Genomic DNA, 20,171 nt, shown 5'->3' with positions numbered 1-20,171 from the left:
GTTAGTCCTGACAGCAAAGTCAGGGTAATGGTAATCGACATTGCATGGGCTTGCATGACATGATCTAGCTTCAAGGCTCTGGTTCCTGGCATAGTCGAGTCGCCTTTTCTCTCACTATTGCACTCTCACTGGCGGAAATGTGTTGGAAACTAACGGCCTTCGTTTGAACCTCATCTCAGACTTACCACTAGAAGAACGAACTAGTCAGTTGTTTTCAGTCCAGGTGTCATCATTCCAAGCCAGCCACTCAGCCAGGCCGGGCCAGCTTCCAGGCACGAATGCTCTTGGGGCTCCGCTTTGGGCTTGACGTGAAGTTCCCATTTAGCGTCAAGTCCTGTTCCCAAATGCATATCCTGGGTGTGAATGTGGGCCAGCTGTGACGATCCGCCAGACATGCCAGAACCAAATTCCCAAAGTCTTCGCGTGCTCTTTAGGCTTGTGGAACCTTACCAACTCGAATCGGCAGTGAGCCGGCCCCTGGCGCCACGCTACGAGCCAGTCTTTCCCCTGACGCTGAGGCTAATCAAGAGCGAGCTTCAAAATTCTTCAGGACCAGGTTTGGGGGGGCCAAGGTTGCTGCAAGTGCGGCTGAGTAGTTCTGTAGCCAGCTGGCATGCATTTGTCAATGGTCTGTTTGGTCCACTGATCGGAGAAAACCCCAAATATGACAGCTGCCATGGCTTTCAGCTGTGCACTGAGAATGTCGAATTCTCGAATCCCACTACGTGTGAGCTTGAGCTTCTTCAGATCGTCGAATGTTCTGCACTGTATCTCACACAGATCGGATCCAGTGCCTGCGAAGCGAACCTGGATCTCGGTCTGTCCATCCCAAGGGAAAACCGCTGTGGGAGAAAAAGGTCTGCCAATTGTTTAGTAGTAGTGGGATATTTCCCCATAACCCGATGTGCGACAATACCACCACTGAACTAATTAGATCGCTCGCTAGAAGGATGGACCTCCTAGACCTGCTTTTGGAGACTTCCCCCGTGCGTCCGGCAGCAGTCTGCAAGAAAATGGAGGATCTGATTCGACAAGCCAACATCGCTCGCTCCCAGCTGCAGCTTTTGGGAAGCTACTCGATGGAGACCGAGACGGCCCAGCAAGGCATATCCAAAGGCCAGGTCTTTGTTGCTGCCGCTGCTGCTTTCAGGCTGGACCACGCCGAGATAAGCCCCAAGTAGGGCCGACATCGAGAAAATTGCGGCCCATCACCCACATGGAGAAGTGATTCGAAGTTGAGGTTCCACAAGTCACAGATAATAGTTGGGGCTCTTGCATGTCTGAGGGAAAGGGAAAAGGTCGAGTCCAAGTTTCTGCGTGCCCATGCCTGGCCCACCGTGTCTGGAACCTTGCAGCTTCCTGAAGGTCTGGCAACAGAATGATAATATGCGAGCGCATTGGTTTAGCCATAGACGATTGTGATATTGGCACGTAATTACTAGTAATGAGTGTTTGAATTGTGTCAAAGCACAGGTCGTCCGAGATACTGCTTGACAATGACACCTCCTTCCTCCACAAGAATCAGTACAGCGAGCCACGACATCATCATACTCCTCAATAACATCCATGAACACCCTCCTACAATGTAGACGTGTCTCCATTTTGAGTGATAGCATAGTAGAGCTGGCACTTGTTCAGTACAGGGGTTCGGGTCTCGCCGATCTTACACTACTAGTTGCTTCCTGTCCCCTCTTATAGCACAAATCTCTTCATGAACCATGTGCTTGTCATGGCCCTGGAGCCACTGCCCCAGTAGCAAAATGGGTCCTTTTCGATCCTCACTGCCCAAGGTAGGCAAAGGTCATGCCGACGGTCATGAATGTGGCCAGTCTCCCAGGCCCGGCGACTCCGGCCTCCTGCAAAGGTCTAGAGAGGTATAGTAGTATCATCAGTGATTCAGTGTTTTACCAGTACTGTCCCAGAGCAGTGCAATGGAAATCTATCGTTATACAACACCAAAGAGGAGTGGGCTTGGACGGGCCCAAGGTCTGGGTCCACGGCAGCGTGATGATCTCAACTCGACCCTCATTTACGTACTTTGGGAAGATTTTCTTATCACTGTAGGAGCCAACCTCTTGTTGATCACAGAGGCACGTCTAGGCCTTCCTGACTCTGAATATGAGCTGAAATACCTCGTTCTGCCCGGTCGCCCACCCCGGCACATTTGCAAAAACAAAACAAGTAGCCACAACTTGAACGTCAATTAAGCAAAAAACAATCAACAGCCAGGATTCCCAAATGGTCACCCACTTTAGTACTAACTAGCCGGCAACAAGCTTAAGTGCAGCTGAGCGGACGGGAAGCTCTGTTCTCTTGTTCCTATGGTCGATTGCGAAGTAAAATGCTGGTGGTTGTAAATATGTACAACCAAAACTTGGGCGGCGCCGTTCCCCATCCGAGATTTGACCATACCAGGTATTTTGGTCACTATCAGTGCAGCGTGGAATTCACCTGCAGTGCTGTAACAGAAAGCCCACAACTGGCAAGGAACAATTTAATAAACGTTCTTGAATGGTTTTGTTTGCGCTCTCTAAGCCCTGTTGTACAAATAAATGCCTCCCTGAGCCCTGCAAGTTGAAGACTAGGAGGCCATTATTCTAACCACTTAGGTAGCCACAGAAGACACACTTGGTTTGCCACAATCGACCATCCGTATCGCTTGCTGTACATGTCTTCGATACCGACCTCCCACGCAGTGTTCGTACATACCTGGTACCTCACCATTCTCGCGCCATGGCAGCCATCACACAGCCAAAACGGCCGCAAACATCTGTCTTCAAGGTTGAAAAGTCTCGAATCCGTCTAGGCGTCGATAATGTCATCTTGCCACGCTTCCACGCCACGAATCACCTCCTCGGCCTCGATACCCACCACCTCCGCCTCTGGGTCGGTTTCCAGCCAGACGCTCCTGTCCTCTTTTGCCGAATCCGAACTCGGGGCCCTTGTCAACCCACTCCTCTCTGCCCTTGTACAGTTCAAACGTGTATCGTTTCATGCCTTCGTCGCCACTGCGGCCCATGTGGGCATATCCCACCCGGAGATCGCGGAACATATCGAGCCTTTCGGTGGCAACAGATTCAGGCACGGGCTTGTAGTATAGTTTCGGCTTTGTGGTCGTGTACTGGAACAGCTCGTCTAGGGCCTTGAAGCCTTGTCCATTGAGATCCGGGTTCTTGGGTCCGGTTGGTGGCTGGCGGACTGGCCGGTCTTGGTCTCGGTCTCGGTCCCGACCTCGATAACGTTCATCCACGAGAGGAACAAATGCCGCGCGGTCGGGATGGACTCCTGCGGGGAGCGAGTCTGACCCTGACCTGGGTATGTCTCTGGACAGGCGAGAGCTGCGGCTGGGCTGTAGCGGAGGTTGAGGTCGGCTGGAGTTGACTTCCTGGAAGATTGCTTCGTTTCCATCGTCGCCTTCTTCGTACACAACCTCGAACCGACGTCCGCCACCTCCTCGTCCGCCAAACCCGCCACCGGTCTCTTGATCGATCCAGGATTGGACTTTGTCGTCGGGAACAAAGTCGACGAAAAGCGGCTCGCGCATGGCTTCGTCGGGATACCGGGTGTCATGCATGGCAGACCGAACCCGGGCGGCAGCCGCGACAGAGGTGAAGGATACAAAGGCATGGGTGCGAATGCTATCTAGATAGAACAGAGTGACTGGGTCGGAGTCATCGGCGGAGGATCGTGACTTTGCTATGGAGGCGATGTGGCTGCGCAATGAAGGGATGTGGAGTGGTCGCTTGAAGTTCCGGATGTATAGGCTTGATGTTGCAGGGTGGATGGCAGGCGGAATATCTCTCTCTTCCGAGGCACTTCTGGATCTGTGAGACGAGACAGAATGTTTTCTGGGCGAGGCTTCAATTGCCTCATGATTGTTTTTCAGCAGCTGCTGAGCCTGTTCAGGGATCACAGTCATATCATCGCCAGCCTGCTCAACAATAACCTCTGCTGGCGCCCCGTTTGCCGTTTCTCCACGGGTCTCTTGGGCAACCTCGGTCTCTTTCTTCATTTCCTGCAATGCAGAGACTTGCTCAGCAGTCAAGTCCTCCTCATTCGTGCTCAACCGGGCCTTCTTGCGCGCAACTTCTTCAGATGATGGAACAGGCGTCGCACTTCGTTTCCGTCGTCTTCGCTCGTCTTCTGTCAATTCGTTGGAGGGGGCCGGCTCAGGTGACTCTTGGCCAGATTGTGCCACGTTGGGTTGTACTGTAGAGTCCTCAGTCTGGTCGGCCTGTTCAGCAATAATAGCAGACTCTTTCGCAGGAGGCTCGTCTGCCGTATTATCGGGGCGTGCGTTCTCCTGTAGGTCTTGCATGATCTCGTCTCTGTCTGCGCCGTTGGGCTGGTTTGTATCTTGGCCATCTGGAACTGGCAGAGCATCCTTTGCAGCTGCAGCCTCAGTCGACTGTTGCTCCTCTGATTCACTCTTCGGCCTCTTCTCCTCGACATCTTCGGCTTGCGCGTCTTCCTTTTGCAACTCTTGCGGCTTTTCAGCCTCTAGAGTTGCTGAAGATGCAGTTAGAGCAGTGTCGGCTGAGGATGCGGCAACCGTTTGGGGCTCTGTGTCTCCAGGCTTCGTGCTCTCGATGTTGCTAGGTTCCTCATGCTTTTCTTCCCCATCCGCAGTTTCATCCACCTTTGAGTCATCATTGTCGTTGTTACTATTCTCTGCCTCATACTCTGTAAGTTTGTCGACATAGTGTTGCTTCAACTTGAGACCCGTAAGAGGGATTCCGCGCGCTTTACATTCATCTTTGAGGTCTGTGACCTTGAGTTTGCTCCAGTCCGTCATTTTGGCAGAATGAGTCTAGCAGGAATTTTGTGTACAGCGAGAGGTCGAACAGACAAGGTAGGGCATTGTCTGGGTTACGCGACGTGGTGAAAGCTTTATGGCAGGCGTTGCGGTGCGCTGAAGACGAGAGTAGTTGTACTGTCCATTCTACCAAATTGCGACGCGACGAAACTCGGAATGCAAGTGACGGGAAACACACATGACGTAGTGTGATTTCACGGAGGACTTGTCCTATTTCAACGGGGCCTAGGGCCTCGTCAGACTATATACTTTCTAGGGGTTATACGATAGCGTACGACACTAGTCGAGACCGAAAGACGGTCCTCGACGTCTTTATAATACTTAGCGCGTAGAGTACCTATTTTATTATATCCTCCTCTATCTAGACCGTCGAATAGCCTTATTCGTCGTCGAAGAACGTCGAGTACCTTTATTAGCCTTATAGTAGAGAATAAAATAGTATTTCTATATTCTAAATACTTCGTTTTCTAAGTAGTTCTATCGTTAGAATAAATATCTATAGTATCTATATCTTTAATACCGATCGAGATATATAGAGCGAGTATATATCTCTTATCTTTAGCTATAGAGATAGTATATACGCCCGGAATAGTAAAGCTAAATAAATCGAGAGTAAATTAAGATCGTTAAGATAGTAAATAAAGAGAGCCTATACGCGTAATAGTACTCGTCGTTACTCTTCGAAGCTAATTCGGGGTTAATCCGACGGGGTTTTAAGAAGTATAAGTAGGCGTCTTTTACTTCTTTTCTTCTTACTTTCTTTTATACCTCTTTCTAGTTATTTATACTTCTAAGTCCTAAGTTTTTTATCGATTAAAGCTAAATATTCTATAACTACTATTATAGTTATTATACTATCTAGATAAGTTAGAACGCCGACTAGACTATAAGTTCTAAATATTTCGTACTATCGACGAGTTAAGAAGATAATTAAAGATCTACTAGTAACTAAGACGGCGAAGATAGCTTCTTTCGTAAATATATCGTATTATATCGAAAGATATAGTTACTAATTCGTTTTTAAATCGATAATAATATTTATAGCGTTAAGCCTAGCGATATAGTAGTTAATTTTATTATCTAGGCGAAATAGTACTAGAAGTAGTCCTTTTACCCCGATAATAGCTTATTAGTTTAGCTATATAGCTATATTTCTTAGAGACTTGTCGAATTTTATAGTTAGAGAGATATTACTAATATATACGTTAGAAATACTTTTATAGAGTATATAGTAGATATCGTAAATAATTTACGTTACGAAATATATCTTCGTATAGTTAAACTAGATTCTTATCGAGAGTCGATATTCCTAGAGTACGTTTCGATATCTATCTCGAATTCGCCTACTTCTATAAATATAGTATATCTTTTCGGCGGAAAATATATAACTTATACTATTCGCGGAGTCGATTATTCTTTATCTAGTAATCGAGATATAAATAGCGAAGCTTCTAGTCGTTATCGGTCTACTACGTCGGTATTAATATCTATTTAAACGCGTAGTATTAAGAAACGTCGTACTCGATTTCCTAAAATATAGAAAGAAGATCTAGTAAAAGGTATAAAAGAGGTGCGTTTTAGTAAGAAAATAAGTAGTCTATACGTAGTCGATAAAGCTAGAGAGACGGATAGTTGTATAGCTATCGAGATTAAAGGTTTAGAGAATAGATTCGACTTCGTATTACCGTTATAGACGAATATAGAAGATCGACGTCGAAAGATATTAATCGCTATCTAGAAGATAACGTAGTAGACTTTAGATCTATACTATATACTAAAAACTATTAAAGTTATTTATAGAATCGGTAAATCTAATATATATATAGAATAATATTCTCTACTAACGTCGACTCGATAAAGTCGTCGTTCTATAATATCTATATTTTTAGTAAGAATAGAAGTCGTCGAGACTAGTCCGAAGTCGAAAGAATATAACTATATAGCTAACGAGCTACTACTAAGGTACCGTTAGTATACTATCGATTCTTCTCTCGAGCTATTATTATAGACGCGAAGTTCGCCTAGGCGTATATTAGAAATACGTCGTTATACTAAAGAGGCTATATAATATATATCTACGCCTCCTAAGCTAGTATACGACTCTAAGCGTAGTTAGATTATAATATAGTAACGATTCGTACTAGTCTCGTCTTCTATAGATTTATCGATATAATCTATATAAGGCTATATATCGACTTACTCGATACTAGAACGTCTATCTTTTTATTATTTAGCGTACGGATAGTCTACTACTTTTACTTATTTTATATATAATATTTATCTACTATCTATCTATATATAGTAATCGAGCCCTACTTCTAATTTAGGCCTTTCGAGATATTCTTACTATAAAACGATAATATCGATAGAAGTACTACTACTAGAACCGGCTCTAACGATATTATAGTAAGAAGACCGCGAAGTATTACTATTTTCTTATACTACTACGGTAGTAGACGATACTCTACGAATAGTCTATTTTATAAATAAATCTTCTAGTATGATATAACGAGTAGAGGAGCGCGAGCGAGGTTCTTCTACGCCTACTATATAAGGCGATTTACTATAATTTATTAGTTATTTTTAGGTTTTTTTAATATATCTAGAGCGCTTCGTAGGACGTCCCGATAATATATAGCTAAGGGTTAAGACCTAGTCTACGCTCTAGTTTCTATAGGTTATCTATAGAGAATACTATTATTATTAGATTATTTAGTCTCGTACTATCTTTGGCCTAGAATTAGATCTTAGTAAGCGTCCTTCGATATATCGTCGACGAGAAACTAAAGACTTAGCTATATTATAGTTAGTATTTTAGACTACTAACGAAGATAATAAATTATCTCGTCTCCGTTTCTTACGAGATTTCGAGTACTCTTAAGGAACGAGATTCCCTTCGAGTATCGAAAGAGTTATTCTAGTAGAATTAGAAAATATTATAGATATACTTTCTATAGTATTAATAGATATCGAGAAGAAGAATATAGATATATTCTAATCTATAAGGTTCTATAGTCTTATATCTTTAGATTAATTTAATCTACTAACGACGTATAGCTCTTTCTTACTTAAGATAGTTTTAGCTAACTTATTATAGTTATTCTCTATATAATTTATATAGAATAGATCTACTATATTATCTATATACCCTACGATATCGATAGAATAGATCTCGATATCTATCGATATAGATTCGAGTAGCTTAGTATAGAATAGAATAGAGGTATCTCGTATAACGACGTCTTAGTACGGTCCGATAGAATTACTCTAATTCCTTAGAGTCTTTTATCTATTCTAAATATAGTTCTCTATTCTTTTCTAGAATATTAAAAAAGTTTCGAGAGGGCTAAAAGTCTCTTCGTTCCCTATTCTTCGCGTATCGAGAGAATTAGACGATAATAGTCTATTACTACTCTTCTATTTTTATCTATTTTAGGCGTATAGAGGAATAAACTCTATTCTAACTATTTTATTCGATATCCTTAAAGTACTAATATCTTTATTACTCTTCTTAGCGACGAGATATTACTTATTTAAAGACGGAGTAATCTACTCTAGAGAATTAGAAGCGAGAGCTACTTCGATTATAGTTTATCTCTCGTAGGCCGTCGTAGCCTTCTCTATTGGCGTCGCGCCGTAGAATATTAGCTTCTATCCTCTATTTCGCCGATATCTATTTATTAGCGTTACTTTAGCTCTATAGTTCTCTTCTATCTTACTTAAACTATCTTCTAGTTATTCTTATAATATCTATTATTACTTCGATATTATCGATAGCTTATAGTATATCGAAGGATTAGATTCGTTACTAAGTATTTAAAGTACTTTATTCGAAGACTTCGTTATATTATCTTTAACTATTTAGAGCCGTATTTACTATACTCTAGTAAACGATCGGATCGTCTATTCGTCTAAATCTATCGAGTAGTATTATATTAGATAGCTTCTATAGACGAGTAGATATAAGATCTTCTAGTCTATTATTTCTAATACGTAAATACTAAACTATAACTTCTTTAGAATATAAAAGAGTTCGAAGTAGTTAGGTTCGAATTTCTACTTCGAGATATTATTTAGAAGAACGAAATCTTCTTCTTTAAATAAAAGATATAGTATTTCTAAACGTATTAACTATAGTTTTCGGAAGTAGAGCTCTCTCTTTATAAGTAATTTATTTACTTCGTAACGTATAGTATATAGCTATTCTAGTCTTAAGGTAAAATCGATATTAAGATTTAATAGATCGAATTCTCGTTAATTACCTATTAATTAAAGTTTAAGACCGTAGATAAACTTATATAGACTTATTCTAGTTACTATATAGAATTTAATACGAATTACGAATAACGTCGATAGAAGGTATTCGTTCTATAAAAGGATTTATTATCTAATAAGTTACTTCGTAAGAATTTCGCCTAGTATTCTATTAAATCTTTCTATTTTTCTATTAGTCTAGAGATAATAAGATATTATAATACGATACTTTATCTTAACGCGATCGAGATAGTACTCGATAATCTTCGAGATTAAGTTAGCGCTATTATTTAATAATAATTTCTAAAATACTCTATACTAGTAGTAGATTTCGAATAGAAAGTCGATAACTACTTTATTTGTAGCGTTCTTTATAGTCTTTACTATCGACTAGTCTATAGAGAAATTAATAGTCGTTAGAATCTAATAATTTCCGTAGAGCGTAGTTAATAGGGAGCTAACGAAGTCGATTATCTACTTTTCGAAGAGTCGGGAGATTTATTTAATCTACGAATATAGTTCTTTCTAGTTCTTCTTCTATCTCTAGACTAACTAGTATTAATTATAAGTTCGAGCGTATATAAGAATATTCTTTATTATAGATAGCTACTATTCGCGTACCTTAACGATACTTTCTATAGCGGCTACGCTATAGTATTCGTAGTACTTATAATAGTACTCGATAAAGTCTTAATAAAGCGACGTAGGAATAAAGAGAGCGAAGTAATTATTAATCTTTCGAAATAAACGGTCTTCTTCTACGAAGTATTAATCTAGATTCTTAATACGCGCTAGCTACTTCTTTTAAGCTAGATTTAAGTCGAATTTATTCTTTATAGTTAATCGAGCTATAATAGTAGTCTTCTATTCTATATCGTCGTCTAGATATACGGTTTATTAGATATTTAAAGATACTTCTACGTCGCTAGAGATCTATACTTTATTAGTAGAGCTCTCTTCTAGGAAATCGAGTCGTCTAGAGATAGTATCGAAAATAACGACTTCGGAACTCTTACGGTATCGAATATCTAAGTCGAATTTAGAAAATTCGTCGATCTAGCGTATAAGGCGCTTCGAAGGTATTCGAGTAGTATTTAGATACTTTAGACTTTTATAATCGATTACGACGATCGTTTTATATCTATTCTAGAGGTATATAATCTAGGTTCGAAGAGCGTACTTAATAGCGAGAAGTTCCTTTTTATATATAGAGTAGTTTAACTTAGCTCTATTAAGTTTTCGCCCGTCGTAGACGACTAGATACTACTTTCTATTAGATTCTTCTTATAGAAGAATATAATCTAAAGTCTACTCGAAATAGTCTATTTCTATATAGAAAGGCTTCGATTCGTCGACTTATTATAAAACTAGTTTAGTAGCGAGAGTCTTCTTAAGTATCTAGAAGACGTACTCGTATCTCGTATTCTATTAAATAGGTCGGAACTTCCTTTTTTAGAGTTCGATATCTACTTTAATTAATAAGTCGAATAGAGATATAGTAATCTTTATAAAGTCTTTAATAAATCTTCTATAGTATAAAGCTAAATCTAAAAACTAGTATACTTTATATACGTTTCGAGACTAAGATTATTCGAGAATAGTCTATATCTTTATAGATGTAGATCGATATTTTCTATTATTTACTATATATTTATAGAATTTAAGCTATTAGATACTAATAATATACTTCGATAGCTTCGTATATAGTTTATAATTATATAATACTCGAAATACTAGTTCGAGATAGCGTTCGTAATCTTCTTTAGTCTACGAGTAGATAACGATATTATTTAAGTAGATAATTATAAACTTACTAATAAATTCTTATAGAGCGTTATTTATAATTCTCTAGAACGTCGAAGAAATATTAGTAAGTTCGAATAGTATAGCTAAGAACTTATACTTATTCGATCGCGTATTAAAGGCGATTTTTTCGATAGATATCTTTTCTATCTAGATCTAGTAATATTCTTAAATAAGATCGATCTTCGAGAGCTAGCGAGCGACTTCGATAATATTAAGATAGTTCTAGATTCGGAGTAAAGAGTAGATATTCTTAATAGTAATATTATTAAGAAGACGATAGTTAATATATATACGCTATTTATCTCTAGATTTAGATATAAAGAGTATAGAGAAGCTCTATAGACTTTCTAAGAGCTGAATTAGATCTTATTCTAGTAAGATATAAATTTATCTATTTTATTTATCTTAATATTCTTTCGATAAAGAGTAGTAGAATAAATTAATAAACTTAATATCGCCTATATCGATTTCGTATTTAACGTTCTACTTCGTTAGGAATTTAGTAGATAGTTTTTCTCGAAATACTATTTTAAATCTTTTAAGAATACGTCTAAAACGCCTATTCTTAATTCTAGATATTAAAGAGATTACTTTATCGCTAGGACTCTATTCTCGTATAAGATATAAGATAGAAGTCTAGTTAGGTATAGATAGTTTAGAAATCGTCTTCTAAGTCTTTTAAAAGCTAAGTAGATTTAATTTAACTTCTTCGATATCTTTATAGTTAATAGTTCGAAAGAGTCGAAGAGATATCGAAGTTAATTTTCTAGTATCGTTACGTATCGTTATATATAAGTAGCTAAAATTCTAAGAAGCGCTATATTTCTTTAGCTAGTCGAGTCTAAGAATAACGTCGTATATATCCTAATCTAGAATACGGAGTATTATTCGAGCTCGAAAGTTATTAATAGTTAGGCCTATTATAATAGTCTAATTAAAGAGAGTCGTCTCGCTATTAATAAGACGTACTTAAAAAGGTATATTCTAGATAATTTTATAGTTTTTATCTAGCCGTTTAGTAACTCTTCTTAAGATATAAAAGACGTTAGAGCTAGTATTAAGAAGAATTATAACGAAATAAGAGTTACTATACTACCCTAGCGACTTACTAGTAATATTATATCTCTAGATACGGTTTAAGTTATAGTCGAAGACTTTAGTTATATTAATAGTAATATCTATTAGATTATCGAAAGAGAGATTAGGGTCTAATAAACTCGTATCGATAGTCTTCGAAGAGTCTATAATTTCTTTATCGTCGCTAGACGTTCTACTATCTAGCGACTCTTCTCTTTTCTCTAATAGTCTTATCTTATAGACTTCTTCGAATTAGAGTAATCTCTTTTTTAATAGCTAGCTTCTTTATAACTAAAGTAGAGACTATCGTCTTAATATTTCTAACGAAAGCTACTTAAGAATTCTCGTCCGTTACTACGATTATACGAGGTTTTAGTCTAGATAGTCGAGAAGAGTTCTAGTTAAAGATCGTTAAGAGCTATCTCGATATTACTATTAACGTCTTTTCGATCTAGTTAAGCGGCTCGAGGGAGATAAGAAGGCTTTCTCGAGAAAAATCTCCTTAAGCGATCTCGAAGAGAGGCTATCTAATATATATTAGCTTATATCTCTCGTTCGCTTTTATTCGCGAAGAGAACGTAGTCTCTATAGTTTTAGAGAAATATAGTATTTAAAAGAAGTTCTATTCGATTTTAAATAGCTATTCTAAGTTCTTATTTAAAAACGAGTAAATACTTAATATCGTTAGAACGAGGGTCGAGATATAGTCTAAGAGTTTCGATCTTCTATCGAAATTCTTATACTATTTCTATTTACTTAAGAAAATCGAATTTATCTCGACGTTACTTCTACGTCCTAATATCGCCGAACGCCGTCTAGAATACTTTCTTCTATATCTTCTAGTTAGTTAGGAGTAGATCGGTTCCGAGACTATATTTTATATCTTAGTATATAAGGTTCTATTATACTAAGATATTATCTTTAAGATAAAAAGTTACTAGAGCGATACGTTCGCGGCTCGTTAAAGAACGTTTATTAATAACTTTCTTCGCGTCTAACTATCTTTTAATATAGATTAGCTAGACTTGTATCGCGTCGTTATTTCGATAACCCTTATATTTTAGAGGCTTTTCGAGCCCTATTCCGCTAATATCTTAGAATAAATCTAACGATAGATACTACTATCTAGATAAGAGTTTAGGTACGTTTATCTAGTCTATAAATAAGAGGGTAATTCTCGATAGACTATTTATAGACGTTAAAGCGAAGATTTTAGAAGTTCTATAGTATCGTAGGTAGTCGATAAGGGTCGCTATAGTTCTTTCTAGATTTCTAAGACGATCCTCTTCTAAGAGTTTATATATTCTCTATAGATTAGCTTCTTCTATAGAAATATCGATTTCTAATACTACTATTACTAGAGTTAAGGAAATATTTATACGATATTTAGTATAGAAGAGCTTTCGAGCGTAGTTTACGAAATATAAGTAAGAAACGAGTAGAAGATAATATACGATAAAAGAAAGATAAGTAATCTTAAAAAGGATATATTCTTTATAGAAGCTTTTATTTTATTTAGCGAGAGCGCTTTATAACTAGCTCTCGATATTCGAGACCGTCTCTAGCTAAATAGTACTCTAATCTCTCGAGAGGCCTTACTATATACCTTTCTTCTATCGATTTATTATTTTCTATCGCCTACGATAGTACGAATAGATCTAGATAAATCTAGATAACTATCTAGTCTCTACTAGTATAGTTTAAACGAAGTTCTAATAAAGAGTTCGTTCTAATAGTAATATTTCTTTTTCTCTCGATATATTAAGCTCTTCGACGATATTATCGTTTATAATATCTAGATCGATAGAACGTAATCGAGGACGTCGAAGTAGTCGTTACTACTATATCTTAATTATATCGCTAGCTATTATTTATAGCTAAGGGTATCTAAGGGTAGCGAGATTAAAATTTTCGAGGGAAAAGTTACTATTTACTACTACTATTTATCTTTCTCGATAAGAAATTTTTATCGCTACTCGTCGTTCTAAGAATATAATTCTCGTAAGTCTTCGCTACGGAACTAGAAAAGATTCGTCGGGCGTAGAAGATAGGCTTCGAGCTAGAAAATTTCCTTATCGATTAGTTTCGCTATATATCGAGGCGATTTCGTTTATCTTTAATCGACTTCGTATAGAAGAGTATCGGTCTTCTCGGCGATCGACTACGCTTCTCTTCTTCTCGAGAGAGTATAGAAGTTCTTACGAACTCTAGTTTAAGGTAGAGAACTATCTCGTCGTCGCTACTAAATATAATTTTACGAAGGACTTATTCTATTTTAATAGGGCCTAGGGCCTTGTTAGACTATATACTTTCTAGAGGTTATACGATAGTGTACGACGCTAGTTAAGATCGAAAGACGGTTCTCGACGTCTTTATAATGCTTGGCGCGTAGGGTGCCCATTTTGTCACATCAGCCTTGGCGGTCAGTCATGTGATGAGGCCTACAGCCTTGTCACGTGCAGCTTCGCTTCTTCGCTTCTTCGGCACAAGGCTCCCACATGACAACTATAACCATCCTTTCTCAATCCATCACCCACTAGTTGTAGAGCTGCAATCTTTCCGAAGTGACTACAATGGACGCCACTGTCCTCGCTTGTGGTTGGACAGCCTTGAGGGCGGCCGAGGTCTGTGCCAACGCTTTGTCTCACACGCTCCAAACAGGAGAGATTGACGTCAAGTGACTTGTTGCGAAATGTCCTTCGACTCCCTTGACCGCCCATGGTGTGGGCAAACATTATCACAGCTTGTACCAGCTCGTGGCGCACAGGCATCGCAAAACTTTGGTCTCGCTTGGCTGTATCGCTCGGAAGCAGCCGAAACTGGGCCGTCACCTATTAGGGTGTTTCAGCCCCTTGGGTTCGGGGTACTTCTGACCTTCCAGTGAAACCAAAGGCCATACAACCTCTGCCTCATATTGACATTGTTCAAACGGCCATCTCACTCGACTACGCTTTGATACACATGGAGCCAGCACATATTCCTGCTGAATCTGCACGTGGAGCCACCCAGCACCCCTTGCTGAGGTTCATTGACGCTGCTTGCATGGTTACTGTCCACTCCTGTTTCTGACCATCAGCGCCAACATCATACCCAGACCCAAGGCGGGAATATATCGGTCCATGCCAGACATTTTCGCCTTCAGACTACTACAAGTATCTGAGATTGGTTTTTTCGGGGTGTCGACATCCGGCCGGGCTGCGCTTGGGGTCATGGACAAAATCTTGATATAAGAAAGCAAGAGATCTCTCTTTCAAAAGCCCAAGGCCGGTCTATTCTACCATACACGATCGTCTCTCCGCCTTCTGATTCTACTGCCCGCCGCTGGTCGGTCCGCTCTTTTCTTGACGTTCACGAGCTAGTCTCTCTCTTTCCTTGACTCGTTCTCGCATTCCACTCTTTCACGACCAGTGAAGCAGGTTCTAAGTATCAGCATGCAATTCAAGACGACAACCACAGTTGCGCTAGTCGCTGTAATCGCTGTGGTCCAGGCCCGGTTTGGACAGGAACAGGTCCCTATACCGGCCATCGCAGCTGTTCAGGGCGGAGATCCCGGCGTGGCTCAAACCATTGCTGGCGCCGCCATCAGCGACCTCCTTGCGGGATCCAACGCATGTGACAAATTAAAGCGCGGCGATCAAATCATTTCCGAACTCGGAAATGGGGCGGATGCCGTCGCTGCTGCGATTGGCATTGTGGCGGCCGAGAAAAACTTCAACCCTTTCACCCAGTCGGTTCCTACAATCTGCGACGACCCAACTCTGCCAGCCACAGATGTTCTGCGTGGCATCACCCCTCTCATTGACCCGGATGTCGTTGGGGCGGACGTCGCCAATGCCTTGTCTGCCCAGACAGTCAAGACGCCCCTGGATGCCACGGGTAAGAGCGTAGCGGACCTGCTGGCCGAAAATGGCTTCACCAACTTCACCACCCAAGATCCTTCCGGCAACACGGGCAATGAGCCGGCGGCCAACAACGCTGCTACTGGTAGTGGTGGCAATGGCAAGGCCAGTGGGTCTACTTCCGCCGCGAGCTCGAATACAGCTGCGGCTAGCAGTGTCGCTGCCAACAGCTCCACTGGTAGTTCCGGCACCAACGCCAATGGATGTGCTGCTGCTGCAGACTCGTCCAGCGCCTCGTCCTCTACTTCTTCCACGGCTGCTGCCACAAGTTCTACCGACACAACGACCTCCCCAAACGGAAACGGCGCATCTACCGACACCAACAATTCAACAGGTTCAAGCTCAAGCTCAAGCTCAAGCTCAGTGGCAGGAGCCGACTTCGGCAAATGCGTGCCAACCATGAAATTCGAAGGCGGTCTCGGCGGCCGCCCAGCCACCGAGTTTACTTTCCTCCCCATCGACCCGTTATGTGCACAGGGCCAGCAGGAGGCATTGAATCCGAGTATGTGATGTGTTTCTCTTTATCCCGTTCGTAAGTTATGATTGTCGTTGATTGACTAACGACCATCATTATTATAGATATCATCACCAACCGTATCTGCGACCAATTGACCAATGTATGCGAGGCCAACGACGCAGCCAAGTCCCTATGCAAGGACGCCCAGTCTCAAATCCAGGCCCTTGGCACACGAGACAAATCTACCGCTGATACTTGGAATACGTTGTTGGGGTTCCAGGGCGCAGTGACGAATCCGGACGGGGGCCCGGCTGAACCACCGGCTAAGATGAGGATGGTGAGGTCGTATAGGGCATGAACCATGCATGTCACAGTTGTTCCGAAAAGCCGTCCTTTTTGCGTGTGTGCTGGTGTGGTCAGAAAGGGGCCTTGCGGGGAATCTTCTCGCCTACCTGATGCCAGACACTCAAAGAAGAAATTCGGACCAGACCGCGCATAAGTCGTCGAGCATGTTATTCCAAACCGCGCAAGATGGGTGCTCCGAGTCCCTACAACTATAAGCGTCCAGGACAGTCACAATAAGCCCTGCGTGGAATGGAACAAATCCGAGAGCTTACTTCGTACTAGCCATGTATTGTTATGAAATGAACATGGATGATTTTTGACAAACCATTCCAACTTTTGCAGTTGACAATAGCGCATACGCTTGTTTATCTGCCTGTGCAGCTTTGAACAGCCTTCCAACCTTCCACCTGGTACCTGTCTTTTTGTTTCGCAAACGATCACTAGGGTACCAACATCCCAGTTCCCTGATTAGTCTCTTTCCCTCTGTCAAACCCACCTCGGAAGCTTTCAACAAGGAAAGCCAACAATTGTTTTGCCCCTTTAGGACTTGCGGGTCTTTTGGACCCAATCGATCGCCTCCAGGAGATATGGGACCTAAATTGCCAAATCTTGTCAGTGACACTTCTCCATTTCACACAACGTCGAACCCATTGAGTGAGCCGCACGCATTCCCAGTCGATCGGGAGACATGAAGACCATTGTTTGCGGAATTGCTGTTGACGCCAGGGGCGAAGCTTCAGGACGGGGAGAAAACGAAACAAGGGTGAACCCACAAATTTTCTTGGATCCTCCGTTGCAGGGAAATGACCCAGGCCCTTCATAGACTGGAAATTCGCACCGCGAATCTTGTCGGCGGTGGCCTTGCTCATCTGCGGGGTTGTGCTCCAGTCGTACTCGCCGGTTAGGAAGTAGATGGGACACTTGTTGACGTCGATACTGGAGACGCGGTCTCGCGCGTCGAAGCCGCCGAAGTAGAAGTCCAGATCGCCGTGGAAAATGCCGTACGCTTGGCCGGAGTAGAGGTGCTGCACGGAAAATCAGTCTCCAAAGTATCGTTATGCAAGGTGGACAGACAGGGTACAAGACCCGAGAATGGGGCGGTGGCAGACCAAAAGGTAAGGGAGACCATACCCAGATCAGTTTCTTATTCACGTAGGGACTCTTGGGGGCCATCATGCCGTAGACTGTGGTTGAAGATGGATGGTTAGCAAAAGTTTCCTAGATGCTTGCGGGTGTATTTGATCATTCACACTTACTCCAGTCGGGATTGAACAAGGCTTGGTTAACCACCGGCGACTTGTCATTAAATTGACGATCCATAGTTAGATAATCGCAACCTTGCAGAGGGATGGTTCCACCGGCGCCAACCTCGTCGGCACGGATCGCGACTGCAACACAGACCTGGCCGGCCATTGAGGCGCCACATATGATAGGTTTGTTGAGTTTGAGGGCATTGACCATCTCGCGGATGGTGCCGACATATGCGTCCTCGTTATTAGTGTGGTTTCCTGGAATGTGGTTGCTGCCGGGAAACGAGCGACCATGGGCAGGTAAATCGAAGGCAATCATGGTGCACTTCTCGCGCATGCGCGGGTCATTCATGACTCCGTGGTATTGTCTGCTATCGCTACCTGCCGTGTGTAGGAACACAATTTGCTGGGCACCTGTGCCGGATGTCTCGTAGAAGACCTTGGTTCGGCCCCACACGGGCGCGTTGATGTAAATGTATTTGCCGGTGATATGGTCCTCATCTGTCTCGGGCTGTTCGTCTTCCTTGAGCGGGCCGTTCTGGCCTTCCCGGAGAAGCTCGAGCAATCGGGTTGCGAGATGGCCGTACTGGGCGAACTTGACCTGGTCACCCTGCACGCCTACGCCTTCCTGGACGATATTCATGCCCTATATGATGCAAAAGAGCGTTACAAGGGAGGGAAATATGATCTTCATGTGAGCCTACCTGTAACCCAACGAAGCTGGTGTAAGGAGCCACGGGATCGGCGTCAAAGAACTTCTCCCATTGCTGAGGCTGTGCGCGGAGGACGAAATCCGCCTTGTCAGCCGAACCTGTTGATGAAGACGTTTTGGCACCTGGTTGGATGGTAACCAGAATGGCTTCATTGCTGCCAGTCGATTGTACTCCCATCGTGACCGGCTCGATGATAGCTTTGGTGTCGACGAACGCCTGCCATTGAGCATCGCTATTCAAGCTTTTGTCAAGCGAAAAGACCGCCTTGGACATGGCTTGCGGCAGTGATGTCCATGAATGGCTGGTTCCATTGGCCGAAGACATTGTGACGACTGCTGTTCTCGTAGGAGGGCTATGAATAAATGTAGGGGATGCTTTCGGGGGAATGAACGAAATGGATAAGGTCCTCAGACGTCTTCAATGCATAAGCCTACCTCTTATACTGCTCGAATGGCTGTTCTCCGCATCTTGAACGTGTCGGTAGGCGTCATGTCTACCGTCAACGTCCGAAACGTCCAGCCAGGGGACCGTCACACAGCGGTTGAATCGGCACTCGCTTGGATGCATATCATGCATAACCCATGTCCAGAACCCCGTGCAACAGCATTGTGTCCCCGCTTTTAAAGCGAAATCAACGCGAGCAGGGGGAGCATAAGTGGCCGGATGAGGAGATCAGCTTGGTCATTGTTGGCGTCTCGAATCTGGCCCTCGGTAAAAGCAGCTGAGGACAACCCAGATGCCCCCTCGAGAGGAGGCAGCTCTCGAAGTCAGACTTCGTTGTTCGATTCGACATATTCTGACTCAGGTCGGCGCAACAGACGCGTTGGCTACTAGTATCATGGTTGTCTTCTCCATGGTCGGCGACATCTAAAGGCGGGGATCCCGCAAAGAGCTGCAGCTTTTCGAGAGGAGAAGCTTTCGAGAAACGAGGTTTCGAGAAAAGGCGCAAGGCCCAAAAGGGGTCCATTCAAGGGTGCCGTGCCGACGTCGGAGGCTCACAGGCGCCGTAGCAAACCGTCCTGTTCAAGGTCCCGAGTGCAAAATGTATGTCGGGATATTTCGTTGTGCTGTACCAGTATACAACCAATCCTAAGTGCTTTCACATCAAGTATGGCACGGTGGACAACCCAAAGAAGGCGAGCTTGCGGTCTCGTCTCCTTGAGTTCAAGTTTGTGAGTTGTAACTTTGTAAGTTGTAACAATCAGCCCCAAGGCTAACTCAAGGCTTAACATCCATCGTCGTCTTGAATGTCAGGTAGTATATCTTGTTGAGAAGGAATGCCTGCGCTCCTGCGCTCTTGGCGCTCCAACGCTCCTACCCCGCACCAACGTGTTACACCTTATGTTACTTAGTTCTATTATCTCTACTTACTCTCTCTCTCTTCTACTTAATATAATTATACGTTTCTACTAGGTTATAAGGCCCGGGTTTTCCCCTAGTACTAATATATATAACTTCTCTAACTAACTATATTAAGCTACTATTATTAAGTTATTACTTCTTATCTCGTCTAACTAGCCGATCTCTATAGAACTAGCTTAGCTAATCCTAGTA

General features: G+C 42.4%; 3 protein-coding genes and 1 non-coding gene across 4 annotated transcripts; 1 reads left to right on the top strand and 3 right to left on the bottom strand.

The window, feature by feature from the left end:
* Positions 1-2,213: 2,213 nt before the first annotated feature.
* HMPREF1120_09285 lies at positions 2,214-2,329 on the bottom strand. Its single transcript, XR_634404.1, has one exon. It is a non-coding gene; the product is annotated as a 5S ribosomal RNA (ribosomal RNA).
* A 489-nt stretch (positions 2,330-2,818) lies between these two features.
* Positions 2,819-4,795, bottom strand: HMPREF1120_08462 (uncharacterized protein; the record flags this gene model as incomplete). Its single annotated transcript, XM_009162719.1, has 1 exon — positions 2,819-4,795. One exon carries the CDS (start codon positions 4,793-4,795, stop codon positions 2,819-2,821), a length of 1,977 nt encoding a protein of 658 aa, XP_009160967.1.
* Positions 4,796-14,458: 9,663 nt separating this feature from the next.
* On the top strand, positions 14,459-16,981 carry HMPREF1120_08461 (uncharacterized protein). Its single transcript, XM_009162718.1, has 2 exons — positions 14,459-16,354; positions 16,432-16,981. Exons 1-2 carry the CDS (start codon positions 15,385-15,387, stop codon positions 16,665-16,667), a joined length of 1,206 nt encoding a protein of 401 aa, XP_009160966.1. The 5' UTR covers positions 14,459-15,384; the 3' UTR covers positions 16,668-16,981.
* On the bottom strand, positions 15,119-19,879 carry HMPREF1120_08460 (hydrolase). The gene is made up of 7 exons (XM_009162717.1): positions 18,609-19,879; positions 17,911-18,550; positions 17,786-17,838; positions 17,428-17,679; positions 16,927-17,248; positions 16,762-16,857; positions 15,119-16,716 (listed from the first exon to the last, which is right to left on the bottom strand). The coding sequence occupies exons 1-5, from the start codon at positions 18,939-18,941 to the stop codon at positions 17,195-17,197; spliced, it is 1,332 nt and encodes a 443-aa protein (XP_009160965.1). The 5' UTR covers positions 18,942-19,879; the 3' UTR covers positions 15,119-16,716; positions 16,762-16,857; positions 16,927-17,194.
* Between the last annotated feature and the right edge of the window lie 292 nt (positions 19,880-20,171).

This window comes from Exophiala dermatitidis (genome assembly GCF_000230625.1).
Source record: "Exophiala dermatitidis NIH/UT8656 unplaced genomic scaffold supercont1.7, whole genome shotgun sequence".
Taxonomy (NCBI): Eukaryota; Fungi; Ascomycota; class Eurotiomycetes; order Chaetothyriales; family Herpotrichiellaceae; genus Exophiala; species Exophiala dermatitidis.
The sequence above is the reverse complement of the archived record's forward strand: the minus strand, read 5'-3'. Positions and strand labels throughout refer to the sequence as shown.

Excerpts from the sequence above, each read along its gene's own strand:
- HMPREF1120_08461 (XM_009162718.1), top strand. The coding sequence starts at position 15,385 with ATGCAATTCAAGACGACAACCACAGTTGCGCTAGTCGCTGTAATCGCT. Across the intron at positions 16,355-16,431 it reads GCAGGAGGCATTGAATCCGA|ATATCATCACCAACCGTATC; the intron begins GTATGTGATGTG and ends TCATTATTATAG.
- HMPREF1120_08460 (XM_009162717.1), bottom strand. The coding sequence starts at position 18,941 with ATGTCTTCGGCCAATGGAACCAGCCATTCATGGACATCACTGCCGCAA. Across the intron at positions 17,680-17,785 it reads TGAATAAGAAACTGATCTGG|CACCTCTACTCCGGCCAAGC; the intron begins GTATGGTCTCCC and ends TTTTCCGTGCAG. Across the intron at positions 17,249-17,427 it reads CGGAGGATCCAAGAAAATTT|GTCCCATATCTCCTGGAGGC; the intron begins GTGGGTTCACCC and ends TTGGCAATTTAG.